The sequence below is a fragment of the Colossoma macropomum genome, unplaced genomic scaffold (genome assembly GCF_904425465.1).
Source record: "Colossoma macropomum unplaced genomic scaffold, Colossoma_macropomum, whole genome shotgun sequence".
Lineage (NCBI taxonomy): Eukaryota > Metazoa > Chordata > Actinopteri > Characiformes > Serrasalmidae > Colossoma > Colossoma macropomum.
The window spans coordinates 1,906,945-1,933,521 of NW_023495267.1; the positions used below are offsets into that span (position 1 = coordinate 1,906,945).

The 26,577-nt window shown below is 39.6% G+C and overlaps 1 protein-coding gene across 3 annotated transcripts in view; it reads left to right on the forward strand.

Annotated features, from left to right (window-relative positions):
• sema4ba (sema domain, immunoglobulin domain (Ig), transmembrane domain (TM) and short cytoplasmic domain, (semaphorin) 4Ba) overlaps positions 1 to 26,577 on the forward strand; it is a 92,132-nt gene that overhangs the window by 49,854 nt on the left and 15,701 nt on the right. For all 3 annotated transcript variants that reach the window (XM_036561760.1, XM_036561758.1, XM_036561759.1), the window contains exons 3-8: positions 15,771 to 15,931; positions 17,218 to 17,280; positions 17,918 to 18,016; positions 20,325 to 20,436; positions 21,658 to 21,774; positions 22,787 to 22,944. In XM_036561760.1, the coding sequence (XP_036417653.1) occupies positions 15,771 to 15,931; positions 17,218 to 17,280; positions 17,918 to 18,016; positions 20,325 to 20,436; positions 21,658 to 21,774; positions 22,787 to 22,944 (710 nt within the window). The remainder of the gene's footprint in view (positions 1 to 15,770; positions 15,932 to 17,217; positions 17,281 to 17,917; positions 18,017 to 20,324; positions 20,437 to 21,657; positions 21,775 to 22,786; positions 22,945 to 26,577) is intronic.

Here is a 26,577-nt window from a genome sequence, read left to right on the forward strand (position 1 = left end):
TTGGGGTTCTAATAAGTTAAATTTCAAATTGCAGCTAACCTTTTCAGCATTCTCAATCATGGGGTCTGTCACACAACGCAGTATTTGTTGCTTATCCAGCTTTAAGTGTAGTTGAATCTAGGCCCAGTCGCAGTGACATCACCATTGCAGAATGTTCTGGTGGGATAAAAACTTTATTTGTTAACACTGCTATCTCTTCATCACTAAACTTTCATTATCTACTGAGCTTGTTGACAGCTCCATTATTTCACTGCACTTTTTGAACGCTGTGCTCCACAAGCATGAAGTTAGCAGGCAGTCCTTTGTGCTGCTTACAATTCTCTGCTTAGTAAAATGCACATTAGTTTCTGACCCATTTCTGACCCCAGATTGCATTTGCACTTCCTGTAAGAGTTGTTTGTTTGTTTTAAGGATGTGAATTTCAGCAAATTCTTTTGACTGATAGCTGCCTGTTATTAGTCAGTGAATGAACTAAAATCATGGACACAACCCATGAATTCATCGAGCACAGCACTGTGTTTTATATGAACAAGGCTTTAGGCTTTAATGAATGAAAGATCAAGGCCTAATATGACAGATATGACGGTAACATAATATAGTCTACTTATTTATACATATTCTTAGCCCAAAATAATGAACATATGTAGCCTGACTGGGCCTAGCTTGAACTTCGTATGCATACTTTAAACAACAACTAACATTAAGTTGGTAGCTTGCAAGCTTGTAAGCTTTTTTTATCATGGAACTGACTGCATAGGATAACTGCTAGCTAACAAACATATTTGCAGGCCATAGCTTAAGGCTATGCTCAACAGAAGCAACATGACGTTAAATAAAAGTCAATTGTAGCATATCTTAGCACTGTGTCATGTGGCTGAATACCGTAGTTGTGCTAGTGCAAAAAACACTACATTTAATCTCTGTTATATCCCTTTATAAATGGCTCTGGCACTATTGGTTAAAATTAAGTGGAATCGAGGAGTCCAATTCCAAGTAGCCCTACCAGAACAAGCTATCAACGGTCATCAAATTGAATGAAAAAATGTAACTTTTAACTGATCAAGCATGTAACTGAACAAGTTTGTTTGTATGGTCATTTCTTAGTTTGTTCCATGGCATCATGTCTGGTCAAAACATAGTTGTGGATCTGTAGCACAGTGCTCATATCTGTGATTATGGAAAGTTCAGTGCAACTAAACAAAGCTTGGCTAAATTACTACAGATCACTAGTAGCATCCCAGTGGCTGAGCATAGTTCTAGTACACATACAGCACACTTGCAGTGCTGAATCAGCTTTGCTGTTTAAAGGCTTTTTTGGTCTAATAAATGTCAGCATGCTGCCCATTAAACCTGTAATTGCACCTTCCTCCCATAGAAATTCCACTGAATTCATAGAACTCTGTTTTTTGCATGACCTCTGGACTGCACTGGTTAGCAATGGTCACACTCGCAGTGATAAGGCTCTGTGTGTTTTTCTCATGCCTTACTTTGTGAGAGCCTCGGACAATTCATAAAAGTCTTTCCCATCAAGCTTGTATCTGACCTATCTTGATTTCTATGTGTGACCGAGATTTTGGTTCTCTCATGCTGTTCTCTCGTGTTCTATGTCCTATTAATACAACAGGCCCCCTGAGTGGCTCCCTGAACAAACACAAGACCCTTGCAGCTCATCTAAGCAGCCTCCTGACGGAGCTCACCCCTCCGCGCCTGATGCCGTAATGCTTTCCAGATGTTTCTGCCCCCTCCACAACTCATGCTGCTCTTCCATTCTCACATTTATATTTCATATCACTCTTTTCACCCTGTCCCAAGACGAGTGGAAGCACTGCTGCGGCAGGCAGGTGGATGAAAAACGTTTTTTACACTATTGCTAGCTCAAACTTGGCCTTGCTTTATCTCTTGGTTCTTCAGTGTGTTGAAGGTTTTGACACCTAGTGATAACATGGGGTGGAGTGTGGCTATGGCAGTGAGAGTAGAGATGTCCCAATCCAATCAATACTAAGGCCAATTCATACATATAATTTAATGGTTTGGTATTGTTTAAGTCCTATTTAATCCCTTAAACTTTATCCATACCCTACACCAGGGAGGCATGTCTTCAGAAGTTTACAAGCAGTTTCAATCAGTGATGTCTGATTTGTAACCAAATCGTTCTTTTGAGCCAGTTCATTTAAAAAGTCTAGCTGAATCTCATCTTTTCTGTGGCATCTTTTTAAAATCATATGATCAGAATGCAAAACATTTTATATTAGGAACTTCTTATTAGGATTTGTGTATGTTTTTCTCATGAGGTATTCCAGGCATTTCGTTTATTTTCTGTTTTATTTATAATGAGTGGCATAGGGGTGGGATAACACATTAGCAGTAACATTCAAGCTCCAGCTTATACGCATTTTAAGCTTTGAACAAATATTTTTGGGAACATTATTGGCCTGTTAGCAAGTCAGCGTGTTAGCTTTCTGTTGCCCTGGTCGGCCTACTTTAATAAAGGCACATTATAGTCTAGTTACGGAGATGTAGTAAGTGGATTAGTAAAATAAATCTAACTTCCCATCACTAGTTTAAATATCTGCAAAGTGAAAATCTGCATCTGCTATACAGATCTGCAAAGCTAGCCACCTTTCGTCAAAATATGGTAAAAGCTGTAAATGTATTATTTTGTATAATTTTATAATAAATCAATATTGAACATATTCCAAAAAGTGTTACAACGTGCTGTGGGTTACTTTTGCATTTAAAATAAAGTAATAGACAGCCTAGCATATTCTATTGAAGTGTGCACTGGCAGGATTATCTATGAAAATCCAGTAATGGATTGTATTCTTGCTCAATGTTTGAATTTGGACTGGGGGAAAAAAAAACAAACTAGAACATCCCAAATGATAGTGATGAGGGAAGGGCTTTCTCAAGCTTCTGTCCTTAAAGAGAAAGGAGGTTTTTCTTCAAATGGGAGAGGCACTTGCCCCTCTGTATCAGAGGTTACAGCTTCCCTAGAGCGCTGTGCTGACCACTTCCTCTGGATGTGCTACAGAAGAATGCTGAAGGCAAGGAGGAACCACAAACAGCACACAATGTGGCTTTACTTTGTTGCTTTTGGCCTGAAGTCCTTGAAGAGAGTTTTAGAGCAGACAAAGTCATTGTGAGAGGATGTTTAATCATCAGGAGAAGCACGTTTGTAGTGCATCAGGCACATTTAGAGCATCACATTGATAGAACCTTTACCAGAGGAAAGAGAACGTGCATGAAAAAGTTGTGGGGAGAGATGCCTGGAACAATGTTTATGCCTGTAAAAGATGCATCTCAAGGGCACGGTTTGTATGAAATTACACATAATGTTGTTTTTGCTATACTCAAGTGCTCTTCGATTCTCTGGGCCTCCAGAGTATATACATTTTAGTTAATTAAGTGAGTTTACATACCACTAACACCATAAAGTTCTTACATATGCATGATTGGAATGCATAGTTCTGCAGCTTGAACGAAAAGGTGCGAGAGTGGAAACAAAAGCAAGAGACGATAAAGTTGTTTTTTTCCAAGAGCTTTTGAGACATGGATAAAACTGCCTCTTTGGCCATCTGGATGCAGTTAGATGATCGTTCTGTTGTGGATGGACTTAATACAACCCAGAGGTTCTGGAGTCTGCTCTGAGCTCTGTTGGCTTACTCAGATGGAGAATGCATCAGCCTAAATAAATTCCCTCAGACCTCATATAAAGTGGCAAAAGCCTTTTACTGAAGATAGGAACAGTGCCATCTTAGATAGATATCTTCTGTACAAGGTCAAGATGTGCTCTAGGCATGTACTGACAATCATCGAGTAAAAGTGCTGATCTACGGTCAGATTACTCTCTATCTACACTGATTTTTGTCACAATGTCTTTGAGCATCTTCAGGCCAAAGCTCTATTGCATCAACATAACTGTCTACAGATGATCCTCCCCTGCTCTGGAAGCCATTATCACAGGGTTTTCTTATCCCATTGCTCTTTATTGTATTTGCTATATGGTTCAGAATAGCAAATACCACAGACTTCAGAATGTGTAGGACAGTCACTAGCTGTTTCCTAGTTTGGGAAGATTTTGATCATCGTTCATTAGATTTTTAAGCAGATATGGATTAAATATGCCAGAAATCTCTGATTTCACTGGATCACAGGATGTAAACATTTGACCAAAATCTGTCTGCTTGAGCTACCATTGCAATTCCTGGAGCACAGTGAATTTAAATCAGAGAGTTTCTTTAGTACATTTCACTGCTGTTGACCTTAAAAATACCATTCTCATTACATCCTAAGGCTTAGTATAAAATGCAATGCACATATTGCTACAATGCAGTATAGCTAAGCTGTTGTTAAATTATAGAATTTTGTGATAGAAGTTTGGTTCTTCTGGCAGTCCTGACCCTTTAAGAGGTTAAAGCATTGGTATGATAGGACCGCAGCATTGAAATATGGTTCAGTGTTTATGGCTTCGACTCAGAAAACTCTAAATTCTAAATAGCACTGTGCACTGTAAATGTAACTGAAGGTCACTGAAGCTTTTATACGTCTCCTGAGCCCTTCCCGGCTCTGTCCTTACCTTAAACTACAAGTCTGTAAATAAAGGCTTTATTTACTCTGGAACAGAGACTGGGCCTTGAAACCTTCCTTTTAAAAGTGACATCAGAATTCCTAATACCGTTTGGAGAAGGGGTGTGAAATTAGCTTTGTTTTTCCCTCAGACTGGCTGCTGCACTAACACTTTATAAGAAGGTATTCAAGCAGGCAGCAGTTTTTTTTCTGTTAAGTCTACAGGGAGCTGCCTTTGTTGAGACATCTGCTGATGACATCATTGGTTCTTCACTTTTGGGAGCTGTCTGGATGTGAGAGATGAAGTAAACACAGCCGATGGGGATTGCTTTTGTTTTTCCAGAGACATCTAGTTCAGTGTTTGTGTTTTCTACAAAACAGAATATGCTGTAGATTTTACACCAGAGCTCATTAGCTCCATAATGATGGTGTCTCCTCACCATCCTGAGTCTAGAGTCTTCGGTTTGCAAGTGTGAGTTAAGTCTCTAGTCTTTAGGGTGCAGCTGGAGTCTTGAGTCTTTACAAGAGAATTTTAGTTTAGTCTTGTTATTAGTTGCAGACATTGCACTGTACAAAAGTCAACCCCTATTAAAAACCACCTGCCAGGTTTTACATGGTTTAGCTATTGCACTAGGTACCCAACATATGTGCCATATCAGTGTGTTCTCAACCTGGTTATCAGGGCCCCAACATATACGGATGAAAGAAAAATGTGAACTGTCTGGAGGGATTGGGTTGGGAACCATTCCCTTGCAAGTTACATTAATTTTACATGTGAATAAAACACATGTGGTTTGTGCACACTTCACATGTTAAAATGTGTTATCGCCTGAAAAAATATATAATGATCGTATGTGAAAACTAGTTCAAATGTGATTACTTGTGAACATGGTTTTTGCACACTTTACATGTGAAATAAATGTGACTTTTCTTTAGGGGCTGATATCACACATATGCTTGCTAGCTAGCACAATAGCTAATCCAAATGAAATTTTAGTTTTAATTTAAGTTTTTTCAAGGAATGTGATCTGTAAATTATTCACATTTCAGCTAAAGCACTTGTTAACTCCAGCTATAATAGCTGTTACGCTAGCTAGTGTACACATGATAGCCAACTGTTTCAAGTTGATGCATGTAGTGCTTCAGTGTTTTCCTTCCTTCAGACAGGATTTTCTATAATCAAGGGCTCATTATTTGAAGCTGCCACCATTGCGGACTGTGGGAGAACGTGACTGTAATAAAACTGTCACACACACAAGGTTGGAAACGAAAGGTTTTGTTCATTTACCACATTAACATGCTTTGTTCATGTTCTTTTCTCAGGCTGAATTTTCTTGAGTCTCAGGTCTTGAGTCTGAGTCATGAGTCACATGCAACTTGCGACTCAAGTCCAAGTCGTTGTCTCTAGCCTCTGGTACTAACTCTGTAAACTAAAGCCGACAGTATACTGCAAACGAAAATGATGTTTTGAAGCAAAAATGACATGGGGGGGGTTGATTCCGTGCTGTGCAGTGTGCACCATTTGCTAAACAGAACTTGTAATCAATGCATTGCTAGTTCTGAGACCTCTGCCTGACTGCAATTGGTCTTAATCACTGCTTCGTATGTCTTGAGGTCTCTCCCTGGCTGCACATGGACCTCTGCATCAAGTGGACTTCTAGATGCACTGATACATAACCAGGTTCTTTTTATGTATGCTTAGAACATCATGTTCATTTAGATTTTGTTTGGTTTTCTCATTGTTTGAAATATACTGCCAGCTTAACAGTCATTCGTCACTATTTTCTCTTTATGCTGTGAGGAACAATGGAGGCAAGTGAATGTGTATGTATGTACACATGCAGTGCGTGTCAGATAGGAGAAACAGGCCTATCTTCTCAAAGTCTTGCCATTCTAAGCTGATATCATCAAAAGCAGTAGGCATTTACTTAAATGAGCTGACCATTCAGATGCCTAAATAAAACACTTTGATCTTGGCCAGACGCTTCATGCTAGCTCTATTTTCCAATGGTGCACTGCTCTTTTTTTGCCTCTAATTAACTTTGGCCATGCACTGGCAGAGAAGCCGTCGGGAATTCCACTCAGCAAAAGCCGTACTATGAAGGTTCCCTAAAAGCCTACATAATTAATTTCCTCCTAAATGGATTTGTGAGGAGAGCCGGGAGGATATGGCAATCCATTTTTGCAGTGGCACTCACTGGGAAAAAAAAATGATGAGGACTCGTAATTGCATAATGGCGGCAATGATCTCGTATAGCTTCCAGCTGCCTTAAGGTTGTAGTGTAGTGTCACTTTCTGAGTGTATGTGATGGGGTTGTGTAGTAAAGGAAATGCTCTGTTTGTAAAAGAGCTTGTCTCTTTTTTCCACCTCCATCCTCCTCTGTTTGTCAATGGATCTGAGGATATCACCGAAGTGAGAACTCAACGGTCAGGACTGTGTGTGAGTTGACGGTCAGGATGTCCAGTTTATGTCCAGGGGGCCTGACATTGGCCTGATGAATGTCGCTTTTAGCCTAACTGTGAAACACACACTGTCAGCCTGGACTTGGCTAGTCAACAGCTTCAGAGGAACGACTGGAGGAAATGAAGAAGAACACCTGGTGCTTTCTGTGCTGCTGCTGTCTCAAAGAATGTCTGTCATTGAGAAATCTTGAGGTTTGGAAATATGGTGTTGTAGAAACAGAACTCAGCTTTATCTGTGAAATGAAAAACTTAACCATCACTCCATCTGTTGTAAACATGCTTACTTTAGATAATGTTACTGCTTGAAAGCTTAATATCTTATTGCAGCTGTACAACTGTGGTAAATCTTTAAATCAGCATTTTACAGGAGAGTGGGTTACGCAAAAATGTGATCCAGTACTCCAGTAAGTTGCCCTGGCTTTAGCATTCACCTCTTCATATTTTCCACAAGCAGGTATACTGCACTACGCAGGCATTCTACATTTAAATTGTGTCTTTGATAAGGCAAAAACATGACAGACAGATGAGAGATAGATGCTAGCTTGGTTGTATTTGTTAGCTCATAAATCAGTAGCTAGGCTAGGAGTCAGGATTGCTCGACACCATAGGAATTTTCCGTGGTTGTATGTATTGGCAAGTGAGAGAATATGGACGAACAAAAACATGAAAACAGTATATAAAAAAGCTAGTTTAGTTTGTAGGCTGGAATGTCCCTTTATCATAGTTGTCATGTTATCAGTAGCACTTGTAGTAATTGCATAATTAGACACTTTATATTGTCAATGTCGGAACAAAACCTTGTCCAAAAACGTAACTTTGCAGGAGAAGGAAAATTTTTTCTTAACTTCCAAAGTGAGTTAATGCTACAAGACAATGTTCTAAGTAATTTTGTACCATTTCTACTGTGCTTCAGGCTATAGTTCCAATAAAGGTGACAGCCATTACTAGCCTGGTACAAAGACACTACGCTGAATTAATCGTTTTGTTTGTGTTGGATTAGGGACAAGAACTTTAGGAATTTCAACAGAACATCTTAAAATGCATTCAGCATTAGCAATGTTAGCACTGTGAGTGAAGCATTATTGTAAGACAGGACACATACAGACTAGGATACATGGTGTTTTGAAAGCTTGCCCATGCAAATTGTTTGTCATCTTGGCAGCTTCGGTTGTCTTCAAATAAACTAGGCCCTGCATGCAGACTTGAGTTTCTTTCCACCCTGTATTCCAGTACAGAAACACTGCACAGTGTATTCTAGTGAATTCTGCATCTAGTAATACAAAATGCTAGAATGTAGCTTAGTACACGTATGAGTCTTCATTTGTCAAGAGCTGAAGCAACTCTTTCTCAACACTTGTCCTGCAAATAACAGAATATAACACCATTCAGGAACTTGCTATACTGCTTCACTACAGAGTGGTAGGAATTGTATTTGACTGCTAAAATTCTAAATCGAATGCCTGCATTGCATAGGCCGCCTTCATTTGCCAAAGACTTGTTAATTACATAGAGATACATGTGATGGCCTTGACGAGGGGCTTTGAAGTGTTGGAAGCAGGAGAGAGAGAGAATGAAAGAGAGAGAGATGAGAAAAAAGGGGGGAGGGGTGAATGGTGCTTGACAAGGCACGAGCAAACCAATGATGATATGTTGTACCACTTCACCACATAGAGACAGTACCCACTTGCCTCCTAATCAGCACCCCCTCCCCCCAGCATCCAGTATCCACTCAGTATCTTCTCGCTTACCAGCAGTGAAGGTTTTTTTTCCCAGAGTGCATCAGGACACTTTTGGGGGCCACGAGAGGCAGCTGCCGTCGTCATGGAATCACCCTCAGGGAGCCGACCTCAGTCATTCGAACAATAATAACACAGTGCAGAAAGAGAGAGAGAGAGAGAGGGAGGTGGGGGTGGTGTGTGTCTGCATCTCTGTTTTTACAATTTTTTATACAATTTTGAGATGTTAAAAAGGAAAAGCTGAGATAAACAGGGCTAATCTGTAATATTAGGATGGTCAAAATGATCTTGACTATTTACAAAATCTTTCCTAACATTTGTTCTCCTTTACAAAAAGAGGTAATGTTAGGATTACATGCATACTTAGGCTTTGTAATTCTTACTACAGACAGTTTTTAGGTCTGTCATGATCATGAAACTTTGACTGACAATTAATGCCATTTAAATAATTGTGATAAACAATTTGATTGTCCTTTTTTTGCTCATTTCAGGCAACTATTAAAGTACAAGCCTAAAGTTGGGCAAATTGGCTGACTGACAGTCTGTCAATACTTAGAAGCTCTCTAATAAAAACAGATACAGCTCAAACTTGAATAAATAGACATTACTCACCGCTGCCCTCTAAAGATGTCATAGCACTAGTCACAATTTAATTTTTCTTGTTTTTTGTAAGACACATGGACACATGGTCTGTCTCAAATAGTTTTTTTATTCTTTTATTCTATGCATTCTGATGAAAACTCTCCCAATTTACACTGCGTTTGTTGTGTCAAATACATGGCATCATGGAAGGTAACAATGTGGAAAATAATTACATTAATTGCATAATTAGGTATGTTATGTTGTCGACGTCGGAACAAAACCGCCCAAAAAAGTAACTTTACAGGAAAAGGAAAAGATGTTCTTAACTTCCAAAGTAGGTTAACGCTACAAGATTGTATTCTAAGTAATTTTGTACCATTTCTATCATTTTGATTGTCTTGCAATTTTGAGACAGTACAAACAGCAGCTGGCAGTTATGTCAAAAACTTGAAAAGATACTTGGAGATAGTGTTCGGCTCTGACCGTAAAGATATATTTAATACATATGCCACATATGTATGCCCCCACATCCTGACTAGGACTGGGCATTTTTCATTTTTTTCAATATCAATACTGATACATTTAATTTGATGCCAATTCCTAAATGTCACTTTTTTGATACCTTCTTTTAAATTCCAACCTAAAGTGGGTGTGGCTTAAACCAGAAATGATGCTGATGAGACTGAGTTCTCAGGTATTAAAATTTTGGTATTAAATGACATTGAAATTTTCAAAACTCTTGATACCCATGAAAAGTGTGTGTAAAGGGAGTGTATGATATGTTGTGAACTGTAAGGAAAAGGCTGGAGGTGGAGTGTGCCTGAGTGTGATACTACTCCAGCCTCTCCAGCCCCACCACAGACGGCTTTTAAACTCTTATGTTTCTGCAGAACTGGTTTAGGTTGCTGGAGTTTTAGCATCCATTCCACAACATCTGCTATGAAATTTCACCTAATGGTTTTTACTAGACTTGGCGTAGAAGCTGCACAAATGGAGTGCGCAGACCATTTAAAGCCCTCAACCAGGAGTAGCTGAAAATGCAGCAAGGCTGCAGAGTTTACTAACACAGCACAGCAAACAAATAAATTGCACATTTTCAGTGGTTGCGGTCTTGTTTCTTTGGGTACAGTTTAAATTCCTCTATCCTCACAGTGCCAGAAAACTAGACTTCCAGTTAATTTCCTTAAATCTCAGATTTTTTTTACATAAACTTTGCATAAATACTCCACAAAGCATAATTTAAAGTAGTAAATCATTGAATTTCAGGTATTCAGCAGGTTGGTGTGAAGTGTATGGAGTTGATTTTGTGCCAAAGGTTTCAAATAAAATAAAATCCACAAGCAAAATATAAAGTATCAAAATATCCAAAATATGTTACAAATACAAAATTGGCAAATAGAATCATATTAAAGCAAAAACTGTCAAAATGAGTAATACATTTATATCAGAATGAGTGAAAATGAGTGAAAATGAGTAGGAATCTTTTTGAAGTGTTGTTTGATTCAACTTTCATTATTTGTAATTGCGGTATATTTTAGACATTTTGATACATAATATTTTGCTTGTGGATTTTATTATTTTATTTGAATTTTTTAACATAAATTTAACTCCATAGGCAATGGTTGGTCTTTGCTCCAGTTGGACAGATGTTCGGGAGCAGGCGTTCAGATGCAGAGCTGCAGCTGTACCTTTTGATCCATCTGCCAAATTCCCTGAAGCTTAACTTATAGCAGTAGTGTTGGCAAGTGATGGATAGGTTAGATTGTATCAGAAAGTCCTGGCTAATAAATATGATTGATTTATTTTTGTTATAGCTTTATATAAGTTTATACATGTAGCTGACTTTAACTGATCTGAGTAAGTGGAACACACATTTTATACGTATTTGGGATTCAAAAATGCACAGCGGATAAGAGGCATAGCAACTAAAAAAGTAACTAAACTAATCTATGCTGGATCATATCATTCTTTTTTCTCATTTTTTCTTCCTTTAAACCACTCAAAGACAGCAACGGCCCTTTACAAACATTCTGTAATGACTGGACCAATAAAAAATAATGATGTAATTGCATTGTATTGAATTTTATTGTAGTGTATTGTATCGCATCATATTGATGTGTCGTGACCAGCATGTTAGCTCGTGGATAGTGTGTCAGCTTGGGGCTAACATATTAACTTGTGGCTAGAACATTAGACTGTTACTATAGGTGGACCACATGATGATATTTTATAGTTTTTGTGATAAATTTTGGTATCTTGGTCAATAATAATAATACACTTTTTTGACTATATTGTGGATGTTGCCCATACTCTTTTTTTTGACAAAGAGAGCATAAGTAGTCCTGTTTTACTGGATTTAGTGCAGTCCAATAATTGAAACATTATACAAAAATCATTGCATTCATAGTTTTTAATTACAGTTTTTAAATGTGGCTCTGCTAGTGCATTTTGTCTGTGTCAAAAGATCGTAACACGTATTGTGTATTGTGAAAATATCTTGACGTATCTCCATATGATATTTTTGCCATATCACCCCCTAATGTGATCCCTTTTGTGACTGAAAATGACATTAATAACACAAGACACATTTTCTTCTTATTGCCAAATCGACATCACTGAGTCATATCTGATTTTTTTCTACCATTACACCACTAATAGAAATGGTTCAGACTTACTTCAAAAAAAATCTAGCCACATTAACTTACATTAAAAGTAAGAATTTGTTTTCTTCTCCTGCAAAGTTACCATTTCAGAGATACAAAGTAAGGTGTTTTTATCCAGCGATGATATGTTTACATGAGCACTGTTATGTGATATTCTGCATTAGCAAATTAGGCTTTCCATGTCCTCACTGTTTTCCATGTCCTGTTAGTATGCTGCTGACAGTCTTTTGACCTTGGTGCCAACTTGACAGTGAAGAAGCAATTGTAGTGCATGCAGTGTAAGGAAGGCACGCGAGAAAGAATAAAAAAAAGGAAAATATTCGCACTTGCGTGGGCCTGTGTGAGTTTCCCTTAATAGAGCCCAATTACTCGCCTCATTGTATGAGCTGCAGGGGGAGAGGAGAGGCGCGGTGACGCGACTCTGGAGAATAATTGGCCGCGCCGCTCCTTTCAGTGCAAATCCTTCCAAAGCCCCTGTTTTGCTTTCTGCCATGCTGTTTGTCTTTGCCTCGCTAAATCACCGTTAAATTTCCCTGAAGCTCGGAGTGGTGAGCGCTGCCAGCGCTGAGCGGCGGCCCATTTCCTTCTAGAGAGAGAGAGAGAGAGAGATAACCCAGTAGCCTAGACCCTCCTGTGGTTTAGCAGACTGGATTTAGCAATAATAAGGCCTCCTGGTAGAAGGACGATGCCCTATTATTACTGTACTGCTGCCTCCCCCGGGTATTCCGAAGTCAGCACACACAGATCTTCTGCTCCCACACCCCATCCCCCACCTCGCCGATCCCTGCTCTGAGGAAAAGCAAAGCAGGGGCACAGCTGTTTTCACCAAGCACGTCACCTTCCTTCCCCAGGTCCAAGTCAAACCCACAGGAATAATCATCATAGAGTTCAGCTGCTTACCAGAAAAAGGCTTACGTCTATGCACACTCATGTCAGAGCTGGAAGAGCAAGATTACACTGAGCTCACTGTGTCTGATGAGTCAAAGGAGCACTGCTCATGGTCAGTGTACTTCAGAAAAAGTGGACTTGATTGATCAGGGATATTAAATACAGAGAATGTGACCGCAAACACTACAGAGTCCATATACTTATTTGTGACTCTCAGCTGTAAACTCTATTCATAGTTTGTCCAGAAGATAGTTCTTCCAAGCAGAGAGAAAGAAGTAGCTCCAACAGACAGCCATTGCTAGCTCAATATATGTTGGATGAAGACTTTAACACCGTGCTTGAACCCTTATAAATAACATTGACATAACCGTACTATAAACACGTCCTGGCAAACTTTACATGCTGTCTTGAGTTGTCATGACCAGTAATGTTCAGTAATACAACAGCATCATTACAAATGTCATTATGTACGTCATAACATTTGATGTCATGACAGCTCATTTTTGCTAAGTGTACCCTACTTATTCATTATGACATACAGTTGCACGCAGAAGTTTGAACACCCTGGTCAAATTATATGTTTTTTTTTTTTATTTTCTAAGTGAAAACAAGTTAACATATCGTCTGCATCAGTGGTCACCAGCCCTCCTCTTAGAGATCTACTTTCTCATACACAGAGAACACACTTCTGCACATTTTTACGAATTTTCCGAGAGAGCTCATGACAGTGTGTGACATCTGCCATGGCATGATTGTCAATGTTATGTAGCAGAGTTGAAGTAAAGCATTACAGACTTTACATTAGGCTAAATTCTTTTTGTGTGATGGATTACAGATAATTCAATTGATAAGTCCATGTGTTCCTCAGCTTTTAGTTGGGCCTAAAATGCTAACATGACTTACAGTGAATGAAAGTTAGCACTGGGCACGTTAGAATGATATCACTGACGATGTTTCCCCACCAGCTCTAATGATCATATTATAGCACCCCTGCTCTGTCATGAAGTGACATGACACAGGTTGCCACAGTATGATGCTAGCAGACCTCTACCACATTTCATTCATTATTAACACTGTTAGCATTGTGAGTGAGGCATTCTTTTAGGACAGAACACTAAAAGACTAAGAATTTTGCTGGTTGGCTTTGGCAGCTCGGAGGACGATGAGAGGTTACAGAGAGTGGGTGTCAGCGTGCAAAGAGGCAGACGTATCCAGCCCTGTATGCTGACTAAAATACCACCAAATTGTCAAGCAGCTGCTTCTGAGGTTTTACGAAAGCATGTCCTGTGGCACCCAGAAAATGTTTGTGAAGAAAGAAATTCACCCACAAGTCTTATTTCAGCTTTTTAGGTGACAGAGCTCCCCTAGTGGCAGTAAATAAACTCGGCTTCTTGCATGGGGAGATGGTTGCCATGGAAACAGAGAAACAGCCCGCAGTGTCCGTGTAATGATACAGTGCAGCGGCGGCTTTGATTAAGAGATGAACATCTGTCCCTGAGATCCGTGCGACCACACACATGCTTGTTCGTTTTAACAGACGTAGACAGTTCACAACTGGTTTTATTTGTTGCTCATTCAAGGTGGAGCTTGTTCATATTTTCTTTGGCGGTTTGCATGACTCTTTAAAGGTAGCTCCACTCTTCACAAGGCATGAGAGCTACATCCGCTTTTATTACTCAGCTACATCTGTCTCATTATTTAAAGGGCCCGTAACATGGAAAATCTTCTGCTTCTTCAAAATAAGAGTTTGATATACTATGTAAACACTGTTAATGCTTCACTTCACTTCTTAGTCCATACAGTCCATATATGGAAACAGCCCATTTTTGTAGTGTCATGAAAAGCTATGCATTCACAGCCTGCAACAGTTTAGCCACCTTATTCACATTTGGCTGGGAGTCGATCCCAAATTAACCAGACATTTGGGAATCGAGAGACAACTTCATGGAGTATTCTGCTGTTACTCTGTACTCAGTCGATCTAAAAACAGCTATTTTAATTTAGACAAAGTGGAAAAAAGGTTAAATGTACAGTTTGTAAAAAAAAAAACATGCACAGTTAAGCTTGGCCCTGTTAATTTGGCTTAGTTAACTTAGCTAGAGATAGCTCACCACACTGCTTTGGTAAGGTCAAACAGGTCATATAGTTAAACTGACATCTTGTGCCCCTGAACAACAGGTATAGCACCTGAATGAAATATATAGATCCCTTTTTCATTTACACTATCAATCATACTATCAAGTCAGAGTTGACTCAAAACATTTTTAGAATTGGGCAGCCCTAGTGATGAGAAATGTTTCAATCTAGTCTGCTTTTTAATTGAGGCAAAATACAGGGCAGCCAATCAGAAAAGAGGATGTTTATATATATTAGTCTGAAAGGCACAGAAACATAAACGGACTGTTTAATTCTAAGGGATAAAGAAAAGTCAATATTGTTGCTGTCCAAAAAAAACAAGTAGCTTCAAACTGGCAGCTTTACAGGAGAAGGAAAAATGTTCTTTACTTTTGTGTAAGTTAATGGAAAGAGAATTTATTCTAAGCAATTTTAGAGCATTTCTATTGGTCCTTTCACCATTGTAATGGGCAGTGGCTCCACTCAAATGATGTAGAAAAATACAATGACAACAATGTCTTGTGACAGTTTTGATACATAAAAACATGCAAATATTATATGCGAACCTCAAGGGGGAAAAAAAAGAAAAATGTAGGATACAGCCCCCTTTTAACTACTGTATGTGTTCAACATGTGTTTCTATGCTTCTAGTTCCCCATAATTGAGGATGTTCTGGCACAACCTCATCTCATCTTTTTTCTTCTCCCCTCCAAACTTCTGTTACCTCCTCGCTCTCTCTCCCTATCTGTGTTTCAAGATGCAAAGGAAAGGTCAGCCAAGAGGTTTTCGGCCGAAAGAGTCTTCAATTACACCTCTCTGCTCCTCAGCCCGGAAGACAATATGCTGTATGTAGGCGCTCGAGAGACTCTCTTCGCCCTCAACCTCAGTGATATCAGCAGACCACAACTGCAACGCAATGTGAGTACATGTGTGTGCGTGCATGTGTTCATGCGTGTTTGCTTTGTGGTATTTTTTGTATGAGCGCGTGCACAGACATGTATATACATATATACGTGCTTAGTGTTTGCTTTGGCTGTCCCTCAACAGCTGCCTCTTAGTTGACATGCCACAAGAAAAGTACCCATCATAAGATATGTGTTTGTATAGGAGCGTGACCTGACTCAGTGGAGATATGGTAGGTATCAGAAGGTCCAATAAAAACAAGGATGACTGATAAATGCCCTTATAGTGTGTATATATATATATATATATATATATATATATATATATATATATATATATATATATATATATATACTGACTTGCCACTTTATTAAGTATACCTCTATATATCTACACCCATTGTCCACTTACCATATAGTTGAACGTTGTAGTTCTATAATTACAGCACTGCAGTGACACTGACATGGTGGTGATGTGTTAGTGTGTGTTGTGCTGGTATGAGTGGACTAGACACAGCAGTGCTGCTGGAGTTTTTAAACACCTCAGTGTCACTGCTAGACTGAGAACAGTCCACCAACCTTCCACTTTAAAGCCTAATTTGGTAGTGCTATCGTTTAAAATCTCTGTGTTGGATCACTATCACTGAAAGTGGGCATAAACGCTCACATAATGACACAGCTGGCCAGTATCACCAAAGCTGTGTCACCAGTGTATAGGCGATGTGCTAGTGTGCCGTGGAACAGTCTGTTATTCCCATCACAGGAAGTCTGGAAATGTGTGTGCTATCCGTCATCTCATTAAGCTCTTTCTGCCTGCTTATTCACTTCTTCTTTGAGTGCACTGAGTGCACCATGTTTTAGAAGTTGCTACAGCAAGAGAGGAGTATATGAGCCTAGACCCTGCCAGACTAATGCAGGGAGTGGCAAAGTTCATTTGGAAAAAATCTAGAAATGCTTGTTTATAAGAGATAAGTTATGTTTTCACAAATGGTTTGGTGGTCTACCAGGTCTTGTATGGTTGTTAGGAGTCCAGTTTTCCCTGTATCTCTTAATCATTTTGTGAAATCCAGTTTTGTTTTTTCACTTATTTTGCTTTGACGCTCTCCTTTCTTATGCATGTGTTTTATCTCCTCAAAATTATCTCCTGAAAAATGAATAACTTGTACTGAAAATGATAAATTAAGGATGGTCTCTGACAATGTAAGTGCTGCGTCTGTGCGTATGAACAGTCTGTAAAACACTCATGCATTTAAAGGTTAAATCAATGTAACCTGCATCGTATCTCCTTTAATGATTTTGCAGTTCACATGGAGCACGCCAGAAGAGAAACGAGAAAAGTGCAGCTTCAAAGGCAAAAACTTACAAGTGAGTAAATTGCCAAACACCCAGTGAATCTCAGAAGAACATCCCAACACTGTCACTCAGGTTATTCTTATAAGTACATACTGTATCTTCTGATCACATGTGAAGAAAAAGCCTCCTAAGTGGCCAAATTGCCACATAACTGCTAGAATTAGAATTGCTCTGGCTAGTGGGTGAGGTCATTCTATTTCATTTGCAGGGTCTTACTGCTCTGCCACCTCGCTGCTGTAATTTCCCCAGAAGCTTGACATTGTGAGAAGGCTGTTATTAGATTAATAATCGCCATGCTTAATTTGGTGCCTGATTGATTTGCCTGGAGAGCAAGGCTTGGATGGAGGCTCGGGTCTTGATGAGACAGTGTAATAGGCGCTGTGTCTTCAGACAGATGACACACTGCTGCCAAAAGGCTCTTCCAGGCTATTCTATTTCTTTTTAATTAGAGGTATTAGAGCAGATATAGCGAATTGCAAAGGACAGTTCTAGTAACCGATGAGTAGCTTTGTTTTTTTTCTGTACGGTTTATTTATGAGTATGGGAACTGGACTGCTGAAAGTAAATAATGACTCTCTCTCTCTCTCTCTCTCTCTCTCTCTCTCTCTCTGTATTTCTCACTCACACACTCTTGTCGTCACTCCACCAGACTGACTGTTTCAATTACATCAAGATCTTGCTGCGTGTGAACGCCACTCATCTGTACGTATGTGGGACGTATGCCTTCAGCCCGATCTGCGCATACATTGTAAGTGTGCATTTAATTTTTTTTTTCCACTGTACCCTGCTGCAGGCCTTCCTCTCTGCTCCTCTGTGCTTTTAACCGGCAGCAGGGGAGTGATGAATTATTCATGTAATTTACTCAGTCAATCAAAATCTCCCCACCTTCGCAGGGCGAATGATGTCGGAATGAGAAACGATCTACTGTAGCGCTGCACCTGCAGGGCTGAGCACAGCTCACTTCTTTGAGAATGGCTTTTATTATGCGACCTGCAAAGAAATGTTTTCTCTAATGAAATGTAAAAAGCAAGGGTGCACAGTTTTGGTAGGGTTTAACAGCTTATGGCTACCATAAACAGGGAGTACAGGGAAAACTGTACTCATTATCAGAGCAATGTTTGCGCTCTATCCCTGGCAATTGTCAGTACTTCACTTTTCAATGTAATTTGTCAGACTGAATGTAAAAGTAGAAAAAGTCAAACGTGTCAAGCACCAAAACTGTCATAAGGAAAATAAAAGTTACTAGTTTTCCCTTAGCACAAATGTAGTCAATCAACTATGATTTGTCAATCAGATATGTTTGATATCTAAAGTCTCCTTCTTTTACGCTGTGCGCTAGAACTATAAGGTTTGAGTTGTTAAATAATCTCATATAAACTTGCTTATGTGGTTTCTGACACTGTATGACATGCTGTCATTTATAAAAATAGACAAAGATCTGGACCAAATTCAGGTTTCAACATGGCTACTACTGTTGTTAGCTATGCAGTGTAATGTTGACCATTTTTATAGGTAACAGTATGTCATACAGTGTCAGAAACCACATAAGCAAGTCTGAAGAACTACTCAAGAACTGTGGTGCACACTTGTTGAGGCTGGGGTTTCCCATTGAAAACAATAGAAAAAAGTCTGTTGTGTCTGAAGTTTGCTTCAGTAGTTATGCACTGCAACTACGAGGTATGAATTGTTAAGTAATCTTCAATAAACTTGCTTATGTTGTTTCTGACACTGCATGACATACTGTAATCTATAAAAATGGACAAAGTTTGGGTTTGGACAAAATTCGGGTTTCAACATGACTATTATGTTTTTCAGCCATGCAATGTAATTTTGTCTATTTTCATAAATAACAGGATGTTCTACGGTGTCAAAAACCACATAAGCAAGTCATGATTGAGATTACTCAAGAATTCATTACGGTTTGATTATTTAAGAGGGGAATCACGTTGAACAAGTTTTTTAAGAATAAAGGTGACTTATTTCTACTTTTCAGTGGGAGATGTGTTTTTGCACATTGGACGCCTTGCATATCTGCCCTAAGGGCACACAAAAGAACTCAAAGTAGTCATTAAACCTATATCTTTTTAACCTAGTGTTTTTTTTCTGCTTTTTCAACTAGTGCTTTTAGTCATGATATGAAACAAAAAGCAGTTAAGCTTGTTTTTGCTAGCAGCACCATGTTTGCTAGTTCATGGAAGCAGTATAATTCTCTGCCTGTACATATCAAAATAATAGCTAGCTAGTTCAGCTAATTTACAGTTGCAACTTTCTTGTTTAGCAAAAATGGAGGCGGACAGCATGAAGCAGTGTTCAAAAAAAAAAACAGTGTGTACCACTAAGAAAAAAAAAAGACTGCATTATTCCATGTGTTTCAGATGCAGTTTGCACAGTGCTAACTGGTGGAGTATACACATCAGCTTCGTAGCTCCAGTACAAGACTAAAGAAGCAAACATCACACACAAATGTCTCTTGACTACATTTGGTGTAGATGAAATATTGTGAAATACACTAAATATATTACATACTAAAGATTCAACTTATTTCAGAGTAGAAATACTCAGAAAATAGAAATACTGCTGTGATCAGATTGCTTTTCTTCACTGTCACTATTGCAGTCACCACATGCTACAAAACAACTGAAACGGCACTCCTGCTTGGAGATGCTTTGTGTCTTCAGGACACTCTCTGCATGCCCCTATAAAGACATCAGCTTCTGTGCTGCCTCAACACACCAAAGCCAGAGAAAGCCAGCGTGACTGCAGAGCATCAGGATGTCCTGGCGCAGCTTTGCATTCCAAACCAGGATCCTCCATCCCTCCTCCAAACCCCTTATCAGAACTCTCGGCCCACACATGGCGGAACATACACAGAACTGCTGTATAGCCTTGAGCCTGTTATCCTCTCTTTCCTCCTGATTCTGCAAACTGATCTCTGTAACATCACATCCCCTTCAAGTGCATCAGTTGTGGACTGTGTGTTTAGGTCTAAGTGGTCACTGTACAGAAGACAGTGCATGACGTTTTTGTCAAAGTGATGTTTGTGTGTCTGTTCCCAGAACACAGTGGACTTCTCTCTTGTACGGAGCGGGACAGGGGAGATTGTGACAGAGGACGGGCGAAGCCGCTGCCCTTTTAACCCTGAATACAAGTCCACTGCCATCATGGCTGGTAGGTGCAACATCAGAAAATGCAGAAAACTCAACTAACCTCATTCTAGCTTGATAATTGCTGAATATTTGGTTAGTTAAATCAAAAATTAGGCAAAAAATGAAATGCACTCTTTTTTATCCCTTACTATGAGTGTTGGCCGGGACATCTTTGATGTCTAAATTTTGCTTAGTTTAACACTGAATGCCAATGTAGCTAACTAATGGAAGCTAAGTAATGGAAGCTTATTTTAGCATATTTTTTAGCCAGTGCCAGCTCTACCTAATAGACAACATAAGCAGCTGCTTAGGGCCCAAGAGGATGAGGAGAAATAGCTTAAAGGTAGAGGTATGTTTGGGTTTTTTGTCATGTTAACGTTAACGCCGTTTATTTTTGGCTTGAAGTTGGACAATAAGAAGTAGTGGATCTGGGGTCTGTCTAATGAAACGGGTTAAAGGTAGACAAGCTTTCAGCTTTACAAACACAACAAACACAGTTAACTCAGTTTACAACAATGGTTATCATCTTATCAACTGTTAATCCAGTCATTGTTTTAAGTGTGGTGCAATGTCCCTGTTATTTTGTTGCTGCAAGCTGTGTAGCCATTGGCTTACTAAATAGCAAGTCAGCACAATCGTAAACTTGACATGATAGGGGAATTGTTGAGGGCATGTTAAAAACAGTATTAAAATTGAATAAATAAAGCTCTGGAAACATAGGGTGGTTTCTTAGAAAAAGGACAGAAAAATTAAGGGCCTGGAGAACAAAGAACACTGGGAACATAGAACCTTGGGAATATCAGGGTAAGCCCGATTTAGGCATGCAGTTAGCAGAATGCTAATTGGTTGCTATAACCATTACTTCTTAACTCCAGTACAAAACTTAGCAAACTTTGGACACCATACATGTGCATCAGAAAACACATAAGCCAATCTATTTGAGATTATTTCACATTTTGACGCAGTTCGAGGCAAGTATGTTATGATTTGACTACAGGTTGATAACCTGTTATCAACTGATTACTGGTTGTCATGTTTTAGATCATTGAAAATACATGTTTGTAGTTTTTTACCTGTGATTTCATCTAATTATTCATTGTTCCAAACAATATACAGACAGCTACTGTAGAATCAGTGTTTTTGTGAAGTCATATGATCTGTGCTGAAACTGGCCCACACTGATCGATGCCAGAATTTGTCTTCATTGTATGTGTGTCTGTCTGAACCTCTAATTTGTCTGCAGATGGGGAGCTGTATGCTGGCACGGTTAGTAACTTCCAAGGGAACGAACCCATCATTTACAAGAGCCTTGGCCAGGGTACTGCCTTAAAGACTGAGAACTCATTGAACTGGCTTCAAGGTACGGGTCAAGGCCCTCTGCTTCTGCTCAATGTCCCCTTATCCCCCTCCATTCCCTTCTTCAGAAGCGTACAACTCTGTAAGCAAGATATGCTTTCCAGTCAAAGCCTCAAACTGTAGATTAGAATGAAGGCATGAAGTGATATCTCAAGTGCATAGCACACAGTCAGTTAATATACACACAACAGAGGCTTGAGAATCATAGAATAGAATTATGGATTATGTTGTTTTCATTAGTTAGTATTTTGTATTCACAATAACAGTAGCATGTTATGTGGGAATTATCTTGACATTCCTAGCTTTCACCCTCCCAGCTTGGCAACATCATGTGATAGGGAGCAGAAGATGGAAAAAAAAGAAGCGTTCTTCTGGCAGTGCACTGTAAAGTTTGCCTATCTACAGTGTGTTGCCTTGGAATGTTGGCCACATGTTATGATCGCTGCTGTAGGGCTACTAGATGGCAGTAGGTGGGGGTAGTAAAATGAATGAGCAAGTACCCAGCACATTGAGCAAAACTCTGTTCGTGCTTTCTAAAAACATAATACCAGCTAGAAACTGTAATGATTTGTTACTACATGAACCAAATTATTGATTGATAGTAGAGAAGCCCTATCAGAATCAGCTAATATCTGCACCTCACATGCAATTAGCACTCAGACGATTTATGTTTATTTGCAAACTGTGTTGCGATTTTACAATGTAAATAAAGTAAGGTTGCCAAGTAAACTGAGTGCTGTTGCTAAAGCTTTCCAAAAATGTCAGCTGTTTGGAAACATTTCAGAGTATGGGGTGAGAACGTCAAATCTGCAATCTGTAAGGTCTGCATTGAAAACGTCTGTGCAAACTAGGTCCACCCACCAGCCAATGTGTTTCATATGTGTTTCAAATGTTGCCTGTTGATTTAAAAAAAATCTAAATTAAACAAATACCTTTGGCTAATAAAAACCAGACAATAAAATCAGTGAACCTCAGTTAATAGGTTGTAGTAATGCTTGACTTTGTTCTTCCTCCAGACCCGGCATTTGTGGGCTCTGCCTACATCCAGGAGAGCCTACCTAAAGGCAATGCGGTGGGCGACGATGATAAGATTTACTTCTTCTTCAGCGAAGCGGGGAAGGAGTTTGATTTCTTCGACAATACCATTGTGTCACGCATTGCTCGCGTGTGTAAGGTGAGTGATGCTTCAGTGGAGACAGTGTGTGTGGAGGGGCTGTGTTTTCCCCTCCAGCAATGGACTGTACACATGCACACTCACACTCTCACACGTAGTCTTGCAGACTACACCCCCAGCCCCCAGTACTGGAATCTATCAGAGTGGTATTAAATCGTAAATATGTCTGTGTGTGAAGGCACATTGCAAAAAAAATCTATCTTGGCAAGTGCAAACATCAGTGTATAAAATGTTTCTCATTATGAGATTCATTATATGAATATGCCACTTATTTCTAGAGATTTTCACTAGTTTTAAGTGATTTCATCTAGAGCAGTGGTTCCTCACTTGATCCTTAGGGCCATCCAGATGATCTACTTTTTTCCTTCATCCTTAATTGCCAGTTGGAGCAAAAGCGTGGACTGTCTGGGGGAACTTCAGGGATGGGGTTGGCTCTGGGCTCACAGCTCTAGAGAAATTATTTTCTATTTGCAGATAATTTTGCTGGTTTTAAGAAACAATTCAACAAGCAAAAGTATCTGCCAGTAGAATAAGACAGTTTCACCAGATAAAATGACTGAAAATAAGTAAAAATGTCTAGAAATAGGTTTAATAATCTTATAATATTCTTACACCAACCTCAAAATAACTAAGAGGATTTCACTTGCCAAGATATCATGTTTGCAGTGCCTGTTTGTGTGCTCATAAAACTGCATGCATTTCCAGGTAACACAGGGAGACAAGTGTGCATATGTGTTTGTATTTAGCCCCTTGCGAAGAACTGTTTCACAAAGCATGTTCAGCTTAGACAGGGTTTCTGACTATGTTTCAGCTACATAAAAAAGTAAAGCAAAGCAAAACAGAAGCAACTGTGTTTAACTTGTTTTGCGAAGGCAGTTAACAGCTTTCTCTTTTAGCCTAGATTAATTGTGGTGTGCATGCACATCACATAAAAGTGTGACCTTTGTGACGAACATACAGTTGCATGAAACATGGGGGGTCAAGAAGGTTATTTTTCAAAGAAGGAAAAAGTAGTCATACTACATAAATGTGTAGAAAGTAAAGCACTTATATTGGCCAAAAGCAATGCTGTGATAAGTGATAAGTGCTTTATAGTCTTGCCACAAATGGCACAATGGAAAATAAAAAAAAATACCTAGAAATGACTGGTGGGATCCACCTCTATCAGTCCCCAACTGGTAATAAGCTTGGCCCTGATGGGTCCAAGAGCTGCTCATGATCCAAAATCAAGCTTAACCTGCCCTGGATCAGGTTAGGAGTGCAGCACATGATGCCATAGATGTAAGATTTTCTGTCTCACAAAAGTGACTCACTTTTTACCAGGGTGATTCAAAAAGCGATTCACCATTGTGAAACAGAAAATCCAGTGTAAGACTGAACTAAGCTAAAGGTTAGCTGGCTAAGCAAGTCGTCATGATGACAGAAAAACAAAAATTTTAATTTTGTAGCAGTGAGTACTTTGGCTGGATTTCACAAGAAAACCTTCAAAAAAGCTTTTTTTGAACAACAATAAGGGGCAAAAGATTTCCTTTTAGTTACTACTTCTTCCTTTTGACACGTCTATAAGTGTGTGTGCTTGCATGGGTGTGTGATGGTTTCATGCATTGCTGTAGTAGTAGAGGACTGCAGAGTTTGCACAGGCTTCAGTGACTCCTATTACACAAACACATTCCTCTAATGTTCACTCTCCCTCTTTTCTCCCTGTGCCTCATCCCACCCCCTCGTACTCCCCCCACTCTTATCACTCCTTTGCAAATATTAGCATGCAACTTCTGAGTCCAGTCCAAAAGTGCCTCCCTCACACACATACACACACACCACACACACTCCCTGCAGCACTTTCAATTTAGTTTGGAGAATTCAAGATTAGGATTGGAACATGCCCCAAATTTGCTATAGCTCAACCACCTCACCTTAACTCAACTCTCTCTGCCTATAATAACCATAGATGCTGGCATAATGTTACGGCAGGTAATTAGCGGCAGCCTTTTTTCATCAAAGCAATCTCATAAAGAGGTCTTCCTCCGTGGCTGATGGACGGGGCAGCCTCTCTTTTTGGCTCAGGGTGTAATATGGATTATCTCACCGGCTCCGTGAAATGCTGCCTGACAGTTTAATGGCCGTCACCTACTCTACCTCTCAAGCTCAGTATTCTTAGCAGCCGGTATCCTGCGGAAGTTGTCTATTTTTTTGCATCCAGTAATATAAATATTCTCAGCTTCCTCTTTTAGAAGTTTGAATGAGCTTTATGGCTCTGTTGATCTAGGCATACAGAAGAGGTGATGCCTCAGAGGTCCCTGCATTCACCCTCTCCGTTTGTATTGATGAAAACAGCAAGCGCACTGAATCCACACAAGCCTATTATCAGGCTAATTATAGTTTATTAGCCACAGTGAGATTTGAAATAAAGAGCCACCCCTTGAGTGTCTTTCAGTAACATCAGTGGCTGAATTTTCTTTTGGTCCAGACTCATTTGAAACGGCATGATTTGTACATACAAGATCTGCTTTGGATCTTAAGAGGTGATGGTGTGCGAGCTGATTGAAATTCTAGAATTTCTACAGAATCACTTATGGGTACCCCAGGCATGCCACCGGCTAAGTCCTTGGCTCTTGTAGCAGCAAGGACCTCCCAGAGCAGGCAAGTTTACTGAGATTAGGCCAGTGGTTCTGAATCCAGGTTTTAATGTACTGTTGTCCTGCGCAATTTTCCACTGGGCAGTGCTGGCACAGTATTCCCGCTGTGGTCCACTAGTCTCAAATCAATAGACATAAAGGAATAGCCAGTCTTTTGGGTTTAGTGTTAGCCTAACATGGACAACATACTGATTCCCACGTTTTCCCACATTTCCATGGCCAAGCAGCTGCATGCACACCTTACATCACTAAGCACAATGCCAAGCATCAGATGGAGTAGTGTAAAGCATGCCGCCACTGGACTCCGAAGCAGTGGAAACGTATTTGTGGGGTGACGAATCACGCTTCTCTATCTGAGACCTGACTTTAGCCCCATCGAACACCTTTGGGATGAACTAGAAGGGAGATTGCAAGGCCCTTTCGTTCAACATCAGTGTCTGACCTCACAAATGCTCTTCTGGATGAATGAGCAGAAATTCCCACAGACACACACCAAAATCTTGTAGAAAGCCTCCCAGAAGAGTGGAAGCAGTTATAGCTAAGGGGGGGACCAACTCCATATTAACGCCTATGGATTTAGAATGGGATGTCATGAAACCCACCTGTGGATGTAACGTGTAGGTGTCCCAATACTTTTGTCCATATAGTGTATATGTGTATGTGTATGTGTATATATATATATATATATATATATATATATATATATATATATATATATATATGTATGTATATATATATATATATATATACTTATACTTCAATAAACATTTTTGGCTAAACTACCCACTACTATAGTCAAATTCAGTCAAGCTTACTTGGCAGTGGAAATTGCAACAAAATGTGTGATCGTGGATTTGTAAACATACCGTACTGTACTGCACTGCCTGGTGGAAAAACACCATAACACGCCTGATCCAACTAATCAGCTAACCCTCCCTCCTTTGGGATGGGTGTGTTAGACTGTGTTGACATTACAGGGCTTATTGCTCAATTACAA